Genomic DNA, 14,674 nt, shown 5'->3' with positions numbered 1-14,674 from the left:
ATATTTATATTCAAATGTCTGACCTGCATACATTTGTACCTACAAATTTTCCACTTTGAGCAATTGTTCTTTCCTTTCAGTTTTATGTGCTTTGATGTCATTCATTGCAATATTGTGGAGAAATGGTTACTATTTTGAGTAATTTATACCATATGATGGAGTGAATCATACTAGTACCCAAGAAGAGCAGGGTGAGCAGCCTCAATGACTATCACTCAGTTGCAATCATATATCAATTCTGATTAAGTGCTTTGAGAAGGCATGGCAAGAATCAACTTTTGCCTAAGCAAATAGCTAGACCCACAGCAATTTGCCTATTGCCTCTATAGGTTTACAGCAGATGCAAGATCATTTGCTCTCCACTCAGCTTTGGATCACCCTGGGCAATAGCAATACCTATCTCAGGCTGCTGCTTATTGACTGCAGCTCAGCATTCAATACAATTATTCCTACAGGTCTGATCAAAAAGCTCCAACACCTGAGACTCTGTACCTCCTAAAGGGATCCTCATAGAGGGATCAGAAGTGGAGAGAGTGAGCAGCTTCAAGTTCCTGGGTGTCAAGATCTCTGAGGACCTAACCTGGTCCCAATATATCGATGTAGTTATAAAGAAGGCAAGACAGCAGCTAATCTTCATTAGGAGTTTGAAGAGATTTGGCACGTCAACAAATACACTCAAAAACTTCTGTAGATGTACTGTGGAGAGCATTCTGACAGGCTGCATCACTGTCTGGTATGGAGGGGCTACTGCACAGGACCAAAAAAAGCTGCAGAAGGTTGTAAATCTAGTCAGCTCCATCTTGGGTATTAGCCTACAAAGTATCCAAGACATTTTCAGGGAGTGGTGTCTCAGAAAGGCAGCATCCATTATTAAGGACCTCCAGCACCCAGGACATGCCCTTTTCTCACTGTTACCATCAGGTAGGAAATACAGAAGCCTGAAGGCACACACTCAGCGATTCAGGAACAGCTTCTTCCCCTCTGCCATCTGATTCCTAAATAGCCATTGAATCTTTGGACACTACCTCACTTTTTAAAAAATATACAGTATTTCTGTTTTTGCACATTTTTAATCCATTCAATATATGTAATTGATTTACTTGTTTATGATTATTTTTTTCTCTGCTAGATTATGTATTGCATTGAACTGCTGTTGCCAAGTTAACAAATTTCACATCACATGCCAGTGAAAATAAACCTGATTCTGATTCCCTCTGCATCTGGATCCTCAACTTCCTCACCAAAGTCTACAGATTGGAAATAACATCTCTACCTTACTGATAAGCAACACTGGTGCACCTCAAGGATGTGTGCTTAGCCCACTGCTCCATTCTCTCTACACCCATGACTGGCTAGGCACAGCTCAAATACCACCTATAAATTTCCTGACCACACTATTGTTGGCAGAATTTCAGATAGTGACAAGAAAGCTTACAAGAGCTAGTTGAGTGGTGTTGCCGCAACAACCTTGCACCCAATCTCAGTAAGACCAAAGAATTGATTGTGGACTTCAGAAAGGTGTAAGATGGGGGAACACACACCAGTCCTCAGAGAGGGATCAGAACCGAAAGAGTGAGCAATTTCAAGTTTTTGGATGTCAAAATCTCCGAGCCCAACATACTAATGCAGTCGAAAAGAAGGCATGACAGCAGCTACATTTCTTCAGGATTTTGAAGAGAATTGCTATTTCACTAGACTCTCACAAATATCTGTACCATGGAGAGCATTTTAACTGGTTGCATCAATGTCTGGTATGGAAGGACCACTGCACAGGATCAGAAAAAGATGCAGAAAATTGTAAACTCAGCCAGTTCCATCATGACACTTGCCTTTCCAGCATCCACAACACCTCTAAAAAGCAAAGCCTCAACAAGGTGGCATCCATCATTAAAGGCCCCATCATCTCTTCTGATGAAAGAGGTGGTACAGGAGCCTGAAGGCACACACACATTTCAGGAACAGATTCTTCCCTTCCATCATCTTATTTCAGAATGAACAATGAACCATGAATACTACCTCACTATCATTTTCCTCTCTTTTTGCACTACTTAATTTTTATATACATTTCTTATTGAAATTTAGCTTTTGTTAAATTTGCTGCCACAAAACAATAAATTTCGTGACATATGCCAGTGATACTAAACCTGACTCTGATATTTGCGTATTTGTGGAGATAACTGACTAAAGGATGTTTGTAGAAACAGAACCTGTTTGTTATCCAGGGACAGCATGTAAATTCTCCATGTACTCCCAAGTTTGATATCCCCAAGCAAATATAAAAATCCCGAACTTGCATGCAGTGTTTCTCCAGTAATTTCCCAAATGATAGAGAATCCAGACTTGCATTACACACTTACAGCAATTCCCCAGGACTTAACCTACAGAATCTGCCATCTGAACCTCAGCCAGGTCACAGTGACTCTATTTATTTGAATTGAGAAAAGCTTGAGAGAATACATTTCATTAATTTAAACGCTTGAATTGAGTTTTCTTAAAAGTTAATTGTTTGAAAGTATTCTTGATTCCAGTTTTGTTTAAAAAATAAGTTGAGTACTTTTTGAATGTTTCTGAATTTTAGCAACATTCAAAACATTTAACTTTCCGCAGATTTAGCAACCCGCTTACCCAGTTCCCTCGGCTTTTTCCACGGCGACTGCTCCTTACTGTGTATTGCTATACCGAGCTTCCTTTTATAAGTCTAGCATGAAAGCACAGGCTGACAACTATACATCCACAATAGTCAAACCGACAATCAGCACGGGAACTCGCCACTAGCAGCAAACTCCATCATTTGTAATTGCCCATGTTGGCAAAATAAACACAACACCCTAGATCAAAATAGAAATATTAGCCTCCAGCATCTTACTGTCAGGCCATAAACTTAAGCTTTTTAAGTTGACAATGTAATCCAAGGCTTTGCATTTTAAAGTTATGTGTTTCAACAATGCTTTTTTATTGTACATGGCTAACAGTAATGACTTTAGGCATCTATGTTCTGATAGCTGCATGTATATACACCAAGCCCTTGTGTTGTTTTATTGCATTATATTTGATGGTCTACTTATATTCATTAGGTAAAAGCTTTACTCAGACATAAAATTACATTTTCAATAATACTCTGGTTTTTAATTCACATTTATTGATTTTTCAAGAGTATAATCAGTAGGGCTTCTCTTGATATTCTTCTAAAATCTCTTTTCTTTCCTTGGCAGATGGCATTTCAGGTTTAACACCACTCCTCCTTCTTTGCACTGTTACATTATTCTTCATAAAAGGGACAAAAAGTTCCATGTAAATAATAATTTCCAAAAACTTTATTAAACATACCACAAACTAAGAGAAATATGCAACATATATGCTTTGGAAAATAGTAGTAAAAGTTACAAAAGTCATAATTCCTGGATTGGACAGAGTGAAAATATTTTTCAAGTCCTGCATCATCTCCGGCGGAAAATCCTGAAAAAGGAAATGTTACAAGAAAGCACTTGAAGAACCTCCAAGCGGTGGAATAGTTAACTTGATTATAAAATCAAGGCTGTTGCAATATTATCCCAAGGCAAGCTAAATTTGCAACTGACATTGACTGATGTTGTTCATGGTCTCCTGTTTGGGAGTTAAATCTTCACTTAAACTTACCCAGAATTTCCTACACATCTTATATCTCAGAAAGTAATAGTTGCACATGTTTTTGTTGTAGTTATTTGCTTCTAGGCACTTCTTGGAGGCATCACCTTCCTTTAAATAAAAGTAGAAGAGCTGTCACATCTGTTAACAAATTTAGTACAATAAAATAATTGCTAGCATTTGGTAACTCTCCTACCTCAATACATGGATTTATGTCTTCATCTCTTAACTTTCGCACATTTCCAGGCATTCTGAACTAGATCTTAAAAGTATCTTGCATCAATAGAAGGTGCAGTGTAAATGACCAATCTTCCAGTAGTGTGGAAATTTCTTAGTGCTTCTCAAGTGGAAAATTGGTTTAGGAATCATTCTGCAAACTTTATGAAAAATATTTCTTCCCCAGACTCCCCAGTTTCATTCACCTTTACAATTTATTTCTCCTCTCTAAACACATTTCCATTCTCAATCTGTTTTACTTTCCGTCCACTTTCAATTCTGGTGTCTTTATCTTATGGATCCTTTTCCTTTATCACCTCTCTCCACAGATTTACGTTATACCTCGCAAATTCACTGAGCCCACATTTCCTTTCTTTCTCATCCCATCTTCCTCCAACATTCCTTTTCCTACCAGCACTAGGAAAGAAGATTGAGACAGTATTCATATCTTACAGGAAGATACGAGACAGAATTTATAAACACAAGAGATTCTGCAGATGCTATAAGTGCGGAGCAATGGACACAAAATGCTGAAGGAACAGCAAGTCAGGCAGCATCTATGGAGGGGAATAAACAGTCCACATTTCATTACGAAGAGTCTCGACACAAATGATCCCTCCATAGATGCTGCCTGACCTGCTGAGTTCCTCCAGCATTTTATGTGAACTGCATGAGACAGAATTGATTGATTGGGTGTAGCGCACAAATTTCTTCTCTAGTGATTCCATCTTGCTCCTTCCTTTTCGAACAGTAGTTTTCTTTTCTTCTTTCTACCCAGTTTCTATATGCACTTTATCTCCTTCTATATCCTCCTCTTTTAACTCTCATCTCCACTGTAGTCTTTCTTACTGACCTTTTTTGGTCACTCTTCTTACTGGAGTTAGATCTTCATTTAATCTTACATTCACCTCAAATTACCTTCATCCCTACTGTCCCCTTATGTTGCCTGCCCTCCTAAATCATCCCTTATCTTCCCCCTTCATTGGCAAACTATGCACGTTGTTTAAGCACAAACAAGAAAAAAATCTGTAGATGCTGGAAATCAAAGTAACACACACAAAATGCTGTGGGAACTCGGGTATGGAAAAGAATAAACAGTCGATGTTTCAGGCCGAGACCCTCCCCAGTCCTGATGAAGGGTCTCGGCCCAAAACGTCAGCTACTGTATTTACTCTTTTCCATCGATGCTGCCTGGTCTGCTGAGTTCCTCCAGCATTTTATGTGCATTAGGCAGTTCATTCTCGCACTGCTCCCTTACTCCCTCTCAGCTATGGCTTTTCATCTCAGCTCTCTCTTCCTTCAGCACCTTTCTACCATCTGCCTCTCCTCTATATCAGCTCTGTTGTTCTCCAATTGACCCCCGCCTCCTCTCCGTCCTTTTTATTCCCCAACTGCCTTCTCTCTTCTCTGCTCCTTTCTATTGCTTTCTCTTTCGTTTTGTTGATCTTATCTTGCCATAATTTCCCATCCCCCCCCCCGTACCCTCTTGGTCCTTTATTATTCCCTCTCTCCCATCCCTCGCCCGTAATCTCAACATTCTGACCCGTCCCAAGTGCCTTCTTGGTCCTAATTGCTCCAATACCTCCATTCATATTCCAGTACGTCCGTATTCTTCTCCCATTGCAACACACCCCTCCCCCATTACACCTACTCTTCCCTTCCTCTGCTTCTCTCCGTCGATTCTCTATATGCTTTGGTCTTTTGTCCTGGATAACCTCTAATCCCCACTCTCACACTTAGTCCCTCAACATCCCTCTACCACTTGCCCACTCTCCTCACCTCCAACATCAGTACACATCAACCAGCGACGTCACAAGCGGCCGCGCATTATAACATGTGTAGAACCAAACGTGATGGCGGAAACCTTGGACTGACATTGATGGACAGAGATATTAGACCATTAACGCATGGAGTCCTTTGCCATATGTCAAGGGGAGCCCCGCCCCTAATCCCTAATAATCCAATAAAAAAGGGGTGAGGGGGCGGGATGTCCGCCATCAAGGTAGGTGGAAGCGCAGCGCGTATACAATGGCCGCTGGAAGGAGGCTAAAGCAAACAATTTTTAGGCCCGCGGTGAAACAAAAATATGAGAAAAAAATTTTTAAAAATTCGTAACATTGTTTAAAGCCGGAAAAAATACGGGAAAGTGATGTTGAGTGTCCCGCGGTAAGTTTCAGTTGAATTTTGCCAGGTGTTGTCCCCGTTTTGAAATAGTTTATCAGGGTTATTTAAATCATGTTGTGAGAGGGGAGAAAGTTTGTGCCCCCGTTTGTACCTCAGAGAGAGAGAGACGGAGGCAACGGCTGCAGAGACAGAGGAAACAACTTGTGCGACTAATCCCAGCTCATCGCCACTGCCGGGAGATAACCTCGCTGCCTGTAACACTTTATTCGCTCTCAGCCCGGCTTCGGCTGGGACTAGAGTTTAATTTATCTTAATTTTTGTTGTTCTACGTTCAGCGACAGCTCTGCGGAGGGAAAGAAAAACTTGAAGCTTCTGTCAAAGCTGCAACGCAACTTAAACGAATTGAAATTTTAATGAACTTTTCATTAAAAAGTTCACTTTTAAAAAATGCGCACTTTTCAAACTTCCCTTTCTCTTCTCACCCCCCCTCCCCCGCCCAGTTTTTGTTTCGTATATGACTTTTGGAATAAACGATAACAAATAAATTAGCGCTTCAATTAAAATGTTAACTACATGTTGTACTGCAAACATTTTTATAGCATCCATAAGTTTTAAAGTTTCTTAATTTAAATTTTCATTGCAGTATCGAGATGAAGTGAGCAGGATTTGCTGAAACATGCAACTAAGGTGTTGAGGGGGAGGGTAAGAAAAGGGTTGTAGTTGAATATTTTGAGTTTTAGCGATGTTAGTTAAGATGTTTTTAGGAAGAGGCGCTTTCTTAAAACAAAACATTTATTTTTAAATGACGTTTCGAATCTGGCAAGTTTCGGGGAATAATGGAAATGTAACTTTTCTCTTTAAACTTTGTGTAAATAAAACAAGATTTGTGTAATGTGATGTTTCCCAAAAACAAAATGCATACAGCTACCTTAACTCGAACCACTATTGGCTTATTTAGCAATGTATTTTTCGATTAAACTGATAATATGGATTTCAGTTTGGTACAAGTGTTTATAATTGGAGATTAATTTCGATTGCTGTTTCTATTTTTTGCATTTTAATTTGCGAAGTACACAAAATAATTCCACACAGGACGATTTAATGTTATGAAGAACGGTGGGTTGGGGGGGGGGGAAGGTGGAAACGAAGCTAAACACAAATTAACATCTTTACGACTGCATACTGATGAATACTCTAAAGTCGGTCTGATTAATTGGTTCCTCTGCCCAGAAACGGACTGATGTTTGCTTCTGTTAAATTATTGCCTTTCCTTCTTTTTGGTTTGAATTGGCTGACGCAAATTGTGCGTTTTTCTGCACATGTAAAGCAGTACTGCATTTCTGACATGTTTCAGGCGGGGGGAGCGGGGGTGGGATTGCTTCTTGCAGAAGACAACGTGAGTTGATGAAAACTATTTTGAAATCGAAAAGACGGATACCTGGTTCATTCAATTTTTTTTAAATCTGCGAACTCGAGACCTACAGCACTTGTATTTGTTGTCTCGTTGTATTGTGATTAATATTCTAATTACTTGTGGACGTAGAGCACGTCAGCGCCATTGGAAAGCCTCTGCTCTTGCTGCTTCTGCAGCCATTGGTATAATGACCTGAAGGATGGGCTATACGGTGATAATTTCAAAAATAAATATTAATTGCATAAATAGTTGTCTCTGTAGTTTACTCGAATCATTCGATTGTTTGCCGAAGTGTGAAACGTACGATACATCGCATCATTTATGACGACTATTTGAAATAGTACTTTTACATGATTGAATTTTATTGAAGCTGACCTAATCATTGCAGATTGTATGGAATTACAAATTAACTTCAATGTAAGTGTACAATTACTATTTTGATGGAAGAAAGGAGACTAGGGAAATAAAAATCCGAATCTAAATTTGAAACGGTGTGTTCCTAGGAATGTATTAATCTACTTTAAAAGCTAAAGCTACAACGGTGTTGAAAAACACGCACACACTAATTATATTTCTAGAACAGGAGAATGCAGAAGTCTAGAACACTGGATTAGGTCAAGCTTGGACACTGTTCACAGTTGTGTCTCGTCTATGCTTTTAAGTATGGAGGAGGCACAGGAAGGAGTGCAAGAGGTTTCATCAAGTTGATCCCAAACTAAGGAAGAACAACTATCAAAGACCAAGCAGCTCCGAGTTAATTTAGGGTGACAGGTCTTTAAAATGACCGACTGGACTAACTGCAAAGCAGATGTTACCAGTTGTACAAGAGATTGTAGTCATGAATTCAAGCATACGAGAATCTGGATTGTGTGACCACACAGAATTGGTCGTTCACGTCAGTGTGGTTAGAAGTTAATAAGCACATGGGGGGAGGAGGTGTGTGTGGTGGAGGAATAATATTTTGGCTTGTATGGAAGACAAATACTGGAATTGAGTTTTTTTTTGGTCAAATGACTTCAGAAAAGTTGCATCAAACATTCTGCATTTAACTGATTCTATTTAATATAAATTATTCTGGTTTCAGATTGTGCTAGCTTTTGTTAAATGTTTGCATAACTGAGCCAGGTAACGGTTGGGTCAATATTCTAGGTTTAGTACATTTTATTCTGTAATAACTGATTCATAATGAAGCAGCAACCATCTGGTAAGTTTATAACGAGAAAGGAACTGTAGCTTAAAATAATTGATTTTTTTTTGTGTCTGTCAATTCACAATTAATTGCAAAGCTTCTCTCTCCTGGAAAACATATCTTTGAATTCAATACTTCAACAGCTAATTGTTCTATTTGACTTGGAGCATTTGGGTGTTAAGGTTTTGGTAAGTTCATAAGTTTCTGAATTGGAATCATTTTACATTTGAGTAGTGACTTTTAAACTCCTTTATAAAGCAGACTGTAGTTTAAATTCCATTGAATTATTAACTAGGTGTATTTTTATTTTAATAAAACGTAATTGTATCAGATCTGGAAGCACTTTGTAGTCTCAAAGTCATTTAAATCCTGAATGTATTTGGGAAAACTTTTTAATTGTCTAAGGTTTTTATTGGTGCTAATTTCACCTCTAATGTACAAAACCTGGGTTCATAATCCTGTCATTTTGTAACTGGTTCACATGGACTTCAAATTTTGTGCCTGTTTGTTTTGATGTTCTGACATTGAAACAATCTTGGATATAATAGTTTGTAAACTTTACTCCAACATGGGAATTGTCAAAACATGTTTGTAAAAGTGAGAGCAAAGAAATTTACGAGCAATGATATTTAGGAATCACTTCAATCTCAGGAATTCAATACAGTATTTTCTATTCATTTCACAGCGGGTAGTCATTCAGCTGTGATTATTATCAGAATGTGGAGTGTACACAATTTAATCTACAATTTAGATGTATGTATGTATAAATAGTGTTTATAAAATAATGCTTTGGTTTCTGAAAGCCAGTGAAGGTGTTCAATTGTCTAGAGATTAACTGCACTGTAAGAACACTGCACTAAGTTCATGCTGCAAATGCATCAAACCTGTTATGATAGGCTACTGTTTGAATGCATATATTTTGTGGTACTAAACTCCAAAAACTCTACTTTGTGTACTGATTAGCAAGATTAATAAAGGTAAAAGAACCTGTGAAATCTATCAATAAGATCGATTTATTGTCATTCTATTGGAATAACTATATTTAAAACTAAATTGTTTTAAATTCCATGTAAGCATTGTTCAGGTTGTTTCAATGTCAGATTTTTTTTCTGTCTTTTTTTCAACAAATTAGGGTGACACTTCTGAGTATGCCATTTAAATTGAGCAAGAAAAGCCACAACAAAACATAACACTGCTAATCTGTAATTGGTGGCAATAGATTGGTGATGAGAATTTAATTGTTTGTTTAAAAGTTCTTTTTGGGTTTTGAAAGTGCAATTTTTGTTTTGGCAGTTCTTAAACTTTACAATCAGAAACTAATAAACATTAACATGCTTTCATAATGGTCAATTTTAATATTTGCAGAAGCTGATTTGCTTGCAATTTCTGGTGTTTTCTTTTTAAACTAGAGAAAATAAAGGATGAGGTTCCATTTTAAAAATTAAAAGGTGCAATTTGGAAAGTATTATAAGACAATGCTTGCTTTGTTTAAAACAGCAGAATGTATTCTCATTCCAGACTATGCTGGAAATATTTGTTTGTATTCTGCCATGTTTTGACACCTGGAGTAACTTGTATAGAGTTGACCTTCTAAATGAAAATATTAAGAATGCATTTAATTTTGGAGTGTATTGCTACCTTTGCAGAATCACTTTTAAAATACTTTGCCAGAATTCAAATTGATTTATTCCAATAACTTTGTATATTTAAGATTTACATACAAATGTCATTTTTAAAGTAAATGTTATTTAATAAAATTCACTTATTGATCTGACAATGAAAAAGTGCTTTCAAATGTAGATCAATGGATCTGGTCATTAGGATTCTAAGAACATGAAATGTTTGCTATTTAATAATTTTTAGTTGTAATTAATTTCAAGGATGAGGTGAATTAAACATTTAACAATGTTAAGAACATGTTATTGAATAGAATGATACAAGTCTGCTGTACACCCTCAATCTAACAGCTCTTTGGATCTTATGAATATTTTGGTTACATTGCATTTTGCTGCTAGTATATAGTTGAGGGTGTTTTTCCAATGTATTTTCAAATCAATGTAACTGTAATCCTTCATTTACATCAATTTTTCATGAAAATATTTGTGGTTTAAATGTACTGGCAACTTTAGGATGTTCTCTGGAGTAAAAGGAATAGAGTCCATTGTGCAATTTTTTCAAATAATTAGGCCTTTAGTTTGATTTTAGTTAGAATAAGAATTTGTGTTAAAACTCCTTCTGAAAGATTTGTTTGAATGGTAACATTTGTTAACAAGGTCATTGGTTCAAAAACCAGCAAAAGCATTAATAACTAATGATTAAATTTCCTTGTTTAATTTTGAGAGTTTTTTGATTCCCAAAATAGTGCTTTACTGTGCAAGGTTTAAGGAACTAGTTAAACTATAGTTGCACCTATAATCAGTTTGTATATTTGTACATTTTTATCAAAATTATTGAAAGTGATCCATTAATTGATCAAAATCATTGGCATCAAAGTGTAGTGTTCCTACATGGTAACTATTACTAATCCAGAATTTTGCTACAAATGTATCTTGTAATTTACTAAGTTAATAGAACATAGATTGTAAAGTTTCAGTGCATAATTTCAAATTTACCTATAAATAAAAAAATGAAGCTCATTAAAGCACTGTACTTATCAACTATGTTGGAATGCATTTAGCAACTACCACTGTATGATTCCTCAAAGTGTATTGAGAGCTGAGGTGGAGTACCTTTTGCTCTTTTTACTACTTGATCGTTTAATCAAATTTGACATGTATGGTTCATTATTTTTAACAATTTTTGTGCCATAATTGTAAACCAATATTTTCAGAAATACATCTTGAAATATCAGATGGTATTTCAAGTGAAGGAATACATTTTGGATGGAACAAAAGTAACAATTTAACTAACTTTCAGCAAAGTGTGGCTAACTAATTAAGAATCCATTTCTTCTAACACTGCTTTCTTTAAAAGTGACAACTGAAATCATTAAGATTTTATTTTCAGAGCACAAATGACCAATGTAGCATATGTTTTGTTTTTAATGTGCTGTGTTTTTGTTACAGCTCTAACATCCTTGTAGAACTGAGCAACTTAAGGTGCTAAAATCTGTATTTGCAATTAGGATTTGAAAGTATCCGCTTTGACAAATTATTTGCCTCTTAAATGAAGTTCAAGTTAAGTGGCATGGTAACATGTAAAATGGTTGTACAGAAATGAACAAGATTTGTTTATAATATTTTTATCAGTGCTTTCCCAGTTTTTTTTTCCCTTTTCAATAACTGAGTTTAAATCTGAAATAAGTTTGTAAAGTCAAGTCCTTTTAAAGCTTTTTTATTTTTATGTTCCATGGCAATAAATTGCTAATGAACCAGAAACTTGTTTCTGATGTTCAGATTTATTAAAACCAATAACATTTTGTAATGCCTTACCAAAGGCATTTCTTAATCTCAGTATGAAAAAATTACTAAAGTGTATTGGTCTAAACTTGAGCTATTGCTGTAGGTGGTGAAAGATCTTAAGAATATGGATGTGTGCGGTAAAACTTCAGTGTGTATGAGGTGACTTTGTGTAACCAGTTAGGATATAGACTTCAAGTGTGTGGGGTAAATTATGGCAGATGTTCTGATGCAGTATTATCAGTACAATTATAAAAGCTGTGCAAAAAATTAAGACCAGGCTTTATTATGTGAACAAATGTTTTTTTTAAAAGCAGCAGAGAAATGCCTTAAATTATCTATCCTAGTTTGGGGCAGTGACTTGGTGTTCTTCGGTCTATTGCTGACCAATAAATACCACACATTTAATGTCTAAATAGATCACAGGAAAGTACAAAACAAATTAGTAAAATTTAACAACATGGGCTAAAGGGGTCAAATGTATGTTTTAATATTGGTGGGATAAACTTAATTTTTTTTTTTAAAAAAACCTTGAGTTAGGCTAGATGACATTTGGGGGCTGCTATACTAAATTTGGTCTCTATACTTGTGGATTCTGAGGGATTTCAGAAGAGCTCAGAATATTCCCAGAAGTTCAAATTTTTGAAAAGTGAATCTTGAACTATTTGGGTGGGATGGAAACAGAAGCTGAAGGTTTCTTCTCTAGAAGAGAAAGCTGAGTATGTGATGTAATGAAAGTTTTTGATAATCTAGGTGTGTTCTGCTTTTTGGAAGACCAAAATCAGGGGATGTATTCATAAAATAGGCAATACTACCTGCTATACATATGTTTCAGTTGGGGGGGGGAGGAAGAAAGGAGACAGAACATCAAAGTAACTAATGAATCAATGAAGTCATGTGGGGGAAGATTTGTGTGAAACATAAGCACTATCGACCACTAGAATGAGTTTCTATGATGTCATTTGTTATTTTCAAAGTTAATACTACTTCTGAATACTTGACTGCTAAGCTATTCTGCACCATTCAAGTATTGACTTTGCCTTAAATTTATTTTTAAATTTTTAGTATGTGACTTACCTTTCAAAATTCACTTCAAGCAGATTACCTGTTTAATATATTTGGTTTGTTTTCTCTAGTCATAATTTAAAGTTAATGGTGTGTTTGCTATAAACATTTATCTTAGAAAAGTTCATTTTTGTGATATTAGCTTCAAAGAATCTAATTGACTTTAAAATAGTGCTTTAAAATATTCATATGCTGATGACAATATTCACTCAACTTGTATTCCAGAATCCTCATGGAGCTGGTGTTCTACAGGCTAATGACTTGCATAGAATTTTATGTTGAGAATATAAATTGCCCTCTTCAATGGACAGTACTCCTGCATTTCTGAATCCACATAGTAAATTCTGGATTTTGCAGAAATGTATACATTACCTCATTTTCCATTCTTTGAGATAAAACTAGGAGGCATGTTCTTATTCAAATTTAACATTAAATTGTTTCTTGCAAGTGTTTTTATATAGTTTTGATGTCTGACTTGTAGAATTATGATTGGATACTAAAATTCATTTAGAATGCTATTTGAAGACAAGTTGTTTTATGCACATTTTCAATAAAACACATTATCCCAAATAACATGTTATTCTCGTTTTTTCCAGAATATTCAATTCTTGTAACTTGCAGCCTGTCTTGTAGCAGGCAATGGTTCAGATGCTAACTCAAACTTACCAAATGCATAGTACCAAAATGTATGAGGACTAGAACAGTTTCTGTAGAGCAGTTTATAACATTTTAGTGAATGTAAAATTAGCTGCCACTAACTTGTCCATGATGTAATCAATTCTAAATTAATTAATCTTTAGCTTGCTCTTTTAATTTTAAATGTTGTCTTTATATAGCTAGCAAAGTATTTAATATGGTATGTTAATCATCTCCTTTGCTAAATTCCCTTTACCTGTTTTAAACTGTCATGATTTTAATGAAGATTGCTGTATTTTCATTAATGATGTTTTTAGATACTTGACCTGTATTGCTTTCTTTACACTTACTTGGCTTTATTTCAAAATGTATTGAGTTTCTCTACGTTTGAGCCAGTTATCCATTTGTCCCACATCTATTGTAACATAATAGTTTAATTTATTGATGGCGTTACCTGACTGTCTTTTTTTTTTAAAGAACATGGCACTTAATTTTCCCTATCCATAGTATTTACCAGATTTTGTCAATTGCATCTACTCCACAGAAAGCCTAAATGTAGAGAATCTATCCTATAGATTTCCTTCAAGGGTGACAGATTGTCTGAGCCATGATCCAACTATGAATCATTTAAGTACTTTAAATGATGCAGTATCAATTAGTGATAGTGGTTCCATTTTCATGTCTTTGCCACCCATTAAAGATGGCAGTTCCCTAAGAACAGGATTTGTGCAAAAATTCCTGTCTCTTTTAGGGATCTGTCTCTGGTATCCAAAGGTCAATGCAATATTTGAATTATTAGACAAATACATGTTGAAATGCTGATACAGTTGTCCTGGAGACTATACATTTAGAGAGGAATGTCTACAGCTTGAATTCAGATTTCAGCAAGATCACCCCAATGTGATGGAGAACAACTAGAGCATGTAGAATGGGATAAAATTGTAAAAGTAATGTCTGACTCTCCATACTTTGAAAATTCAACTTGTTCAGTTGGCTCTAAATCTACTT

General features: G+C 35.9%; 2 protein-coding genes across 3 annotated transcripts in view; one reads left to right on the top strand and one right to left on the bottom strand.

The window, feature by feature from the left end:
* Window positions 1-3,117: 3,117 nt before the first annotated feature.
* Window positions 3,118-5,758, bottom strand: chchd7 (coiled-coil-helix-coiled-coil-helix domain containing 7). 2 transcript variants are annotated; one of them, XM_063041864.1, is made up of 4 exons: window positions 5,620-5,758; window positions 3,821-3,961; window positions 3,637-3,735; window positions 3,118-3,264 (listed from the first exon to the last, which is right to left on the bottom strand). In XM_063041864.1, exons 2-4 carry the CDS (start codon window positions 3,872-3,874, stop codon window positions 3,160-3,162), a joined length of 258 nt encoding a protein of 85 aa, XP_062897934.1. In that variant the 5' UTR covers window positions 3,875-3,961; window positions 5,620-5,758; the 3' UTR covers window positions 3,118-3,159. The 2 variants fall into 2 exon arrangements, with proteins under 2 accessions (XP_062897934.1, XP_062897944.1); XM_063041874.1 differs by having other exon boundaries at window positions 3,821-3,897; window positions 5,620-5,689.
* A 113-nt stretch (window positions 5,759-5,871) lies between these two features.
* The window catches only part of LOC134354689 (zinc finger protein PLAG1-like), a 53,823-nt gene continuing 45,020 nt past the window's right edge, over window positions 5,872-14,674 (top strand). Inside the window, exon 1 of the mRNA XM_063063823.1 lies at window positions 5,872-6,006. The gene's annotated coding sequence lies outside the window, so the exon portion shown is untranslated. The remainder of the gene's footprint in view (window positions 6,007-14,674) is intronic.

This window comes from Mobula hypostoma, chromosome 1 (genome assembly GCF_963921235.1).
Source record: "Mobula hypostoma chromosome 1, sMobHyp1.1, whole genome shotgun sequence".
Classification (NCBI taxonomy): Eukaryota; Metazoa; Chordata; class Chondrichthyes; order Myliobatiformes; family Myliobatidae; genus Mobula; species Mobula hypostoma.
Note: the sequence above shows the minus strand (reverse complement) of the source record. Positions and strands in the feature narration are given on the sequence as shown.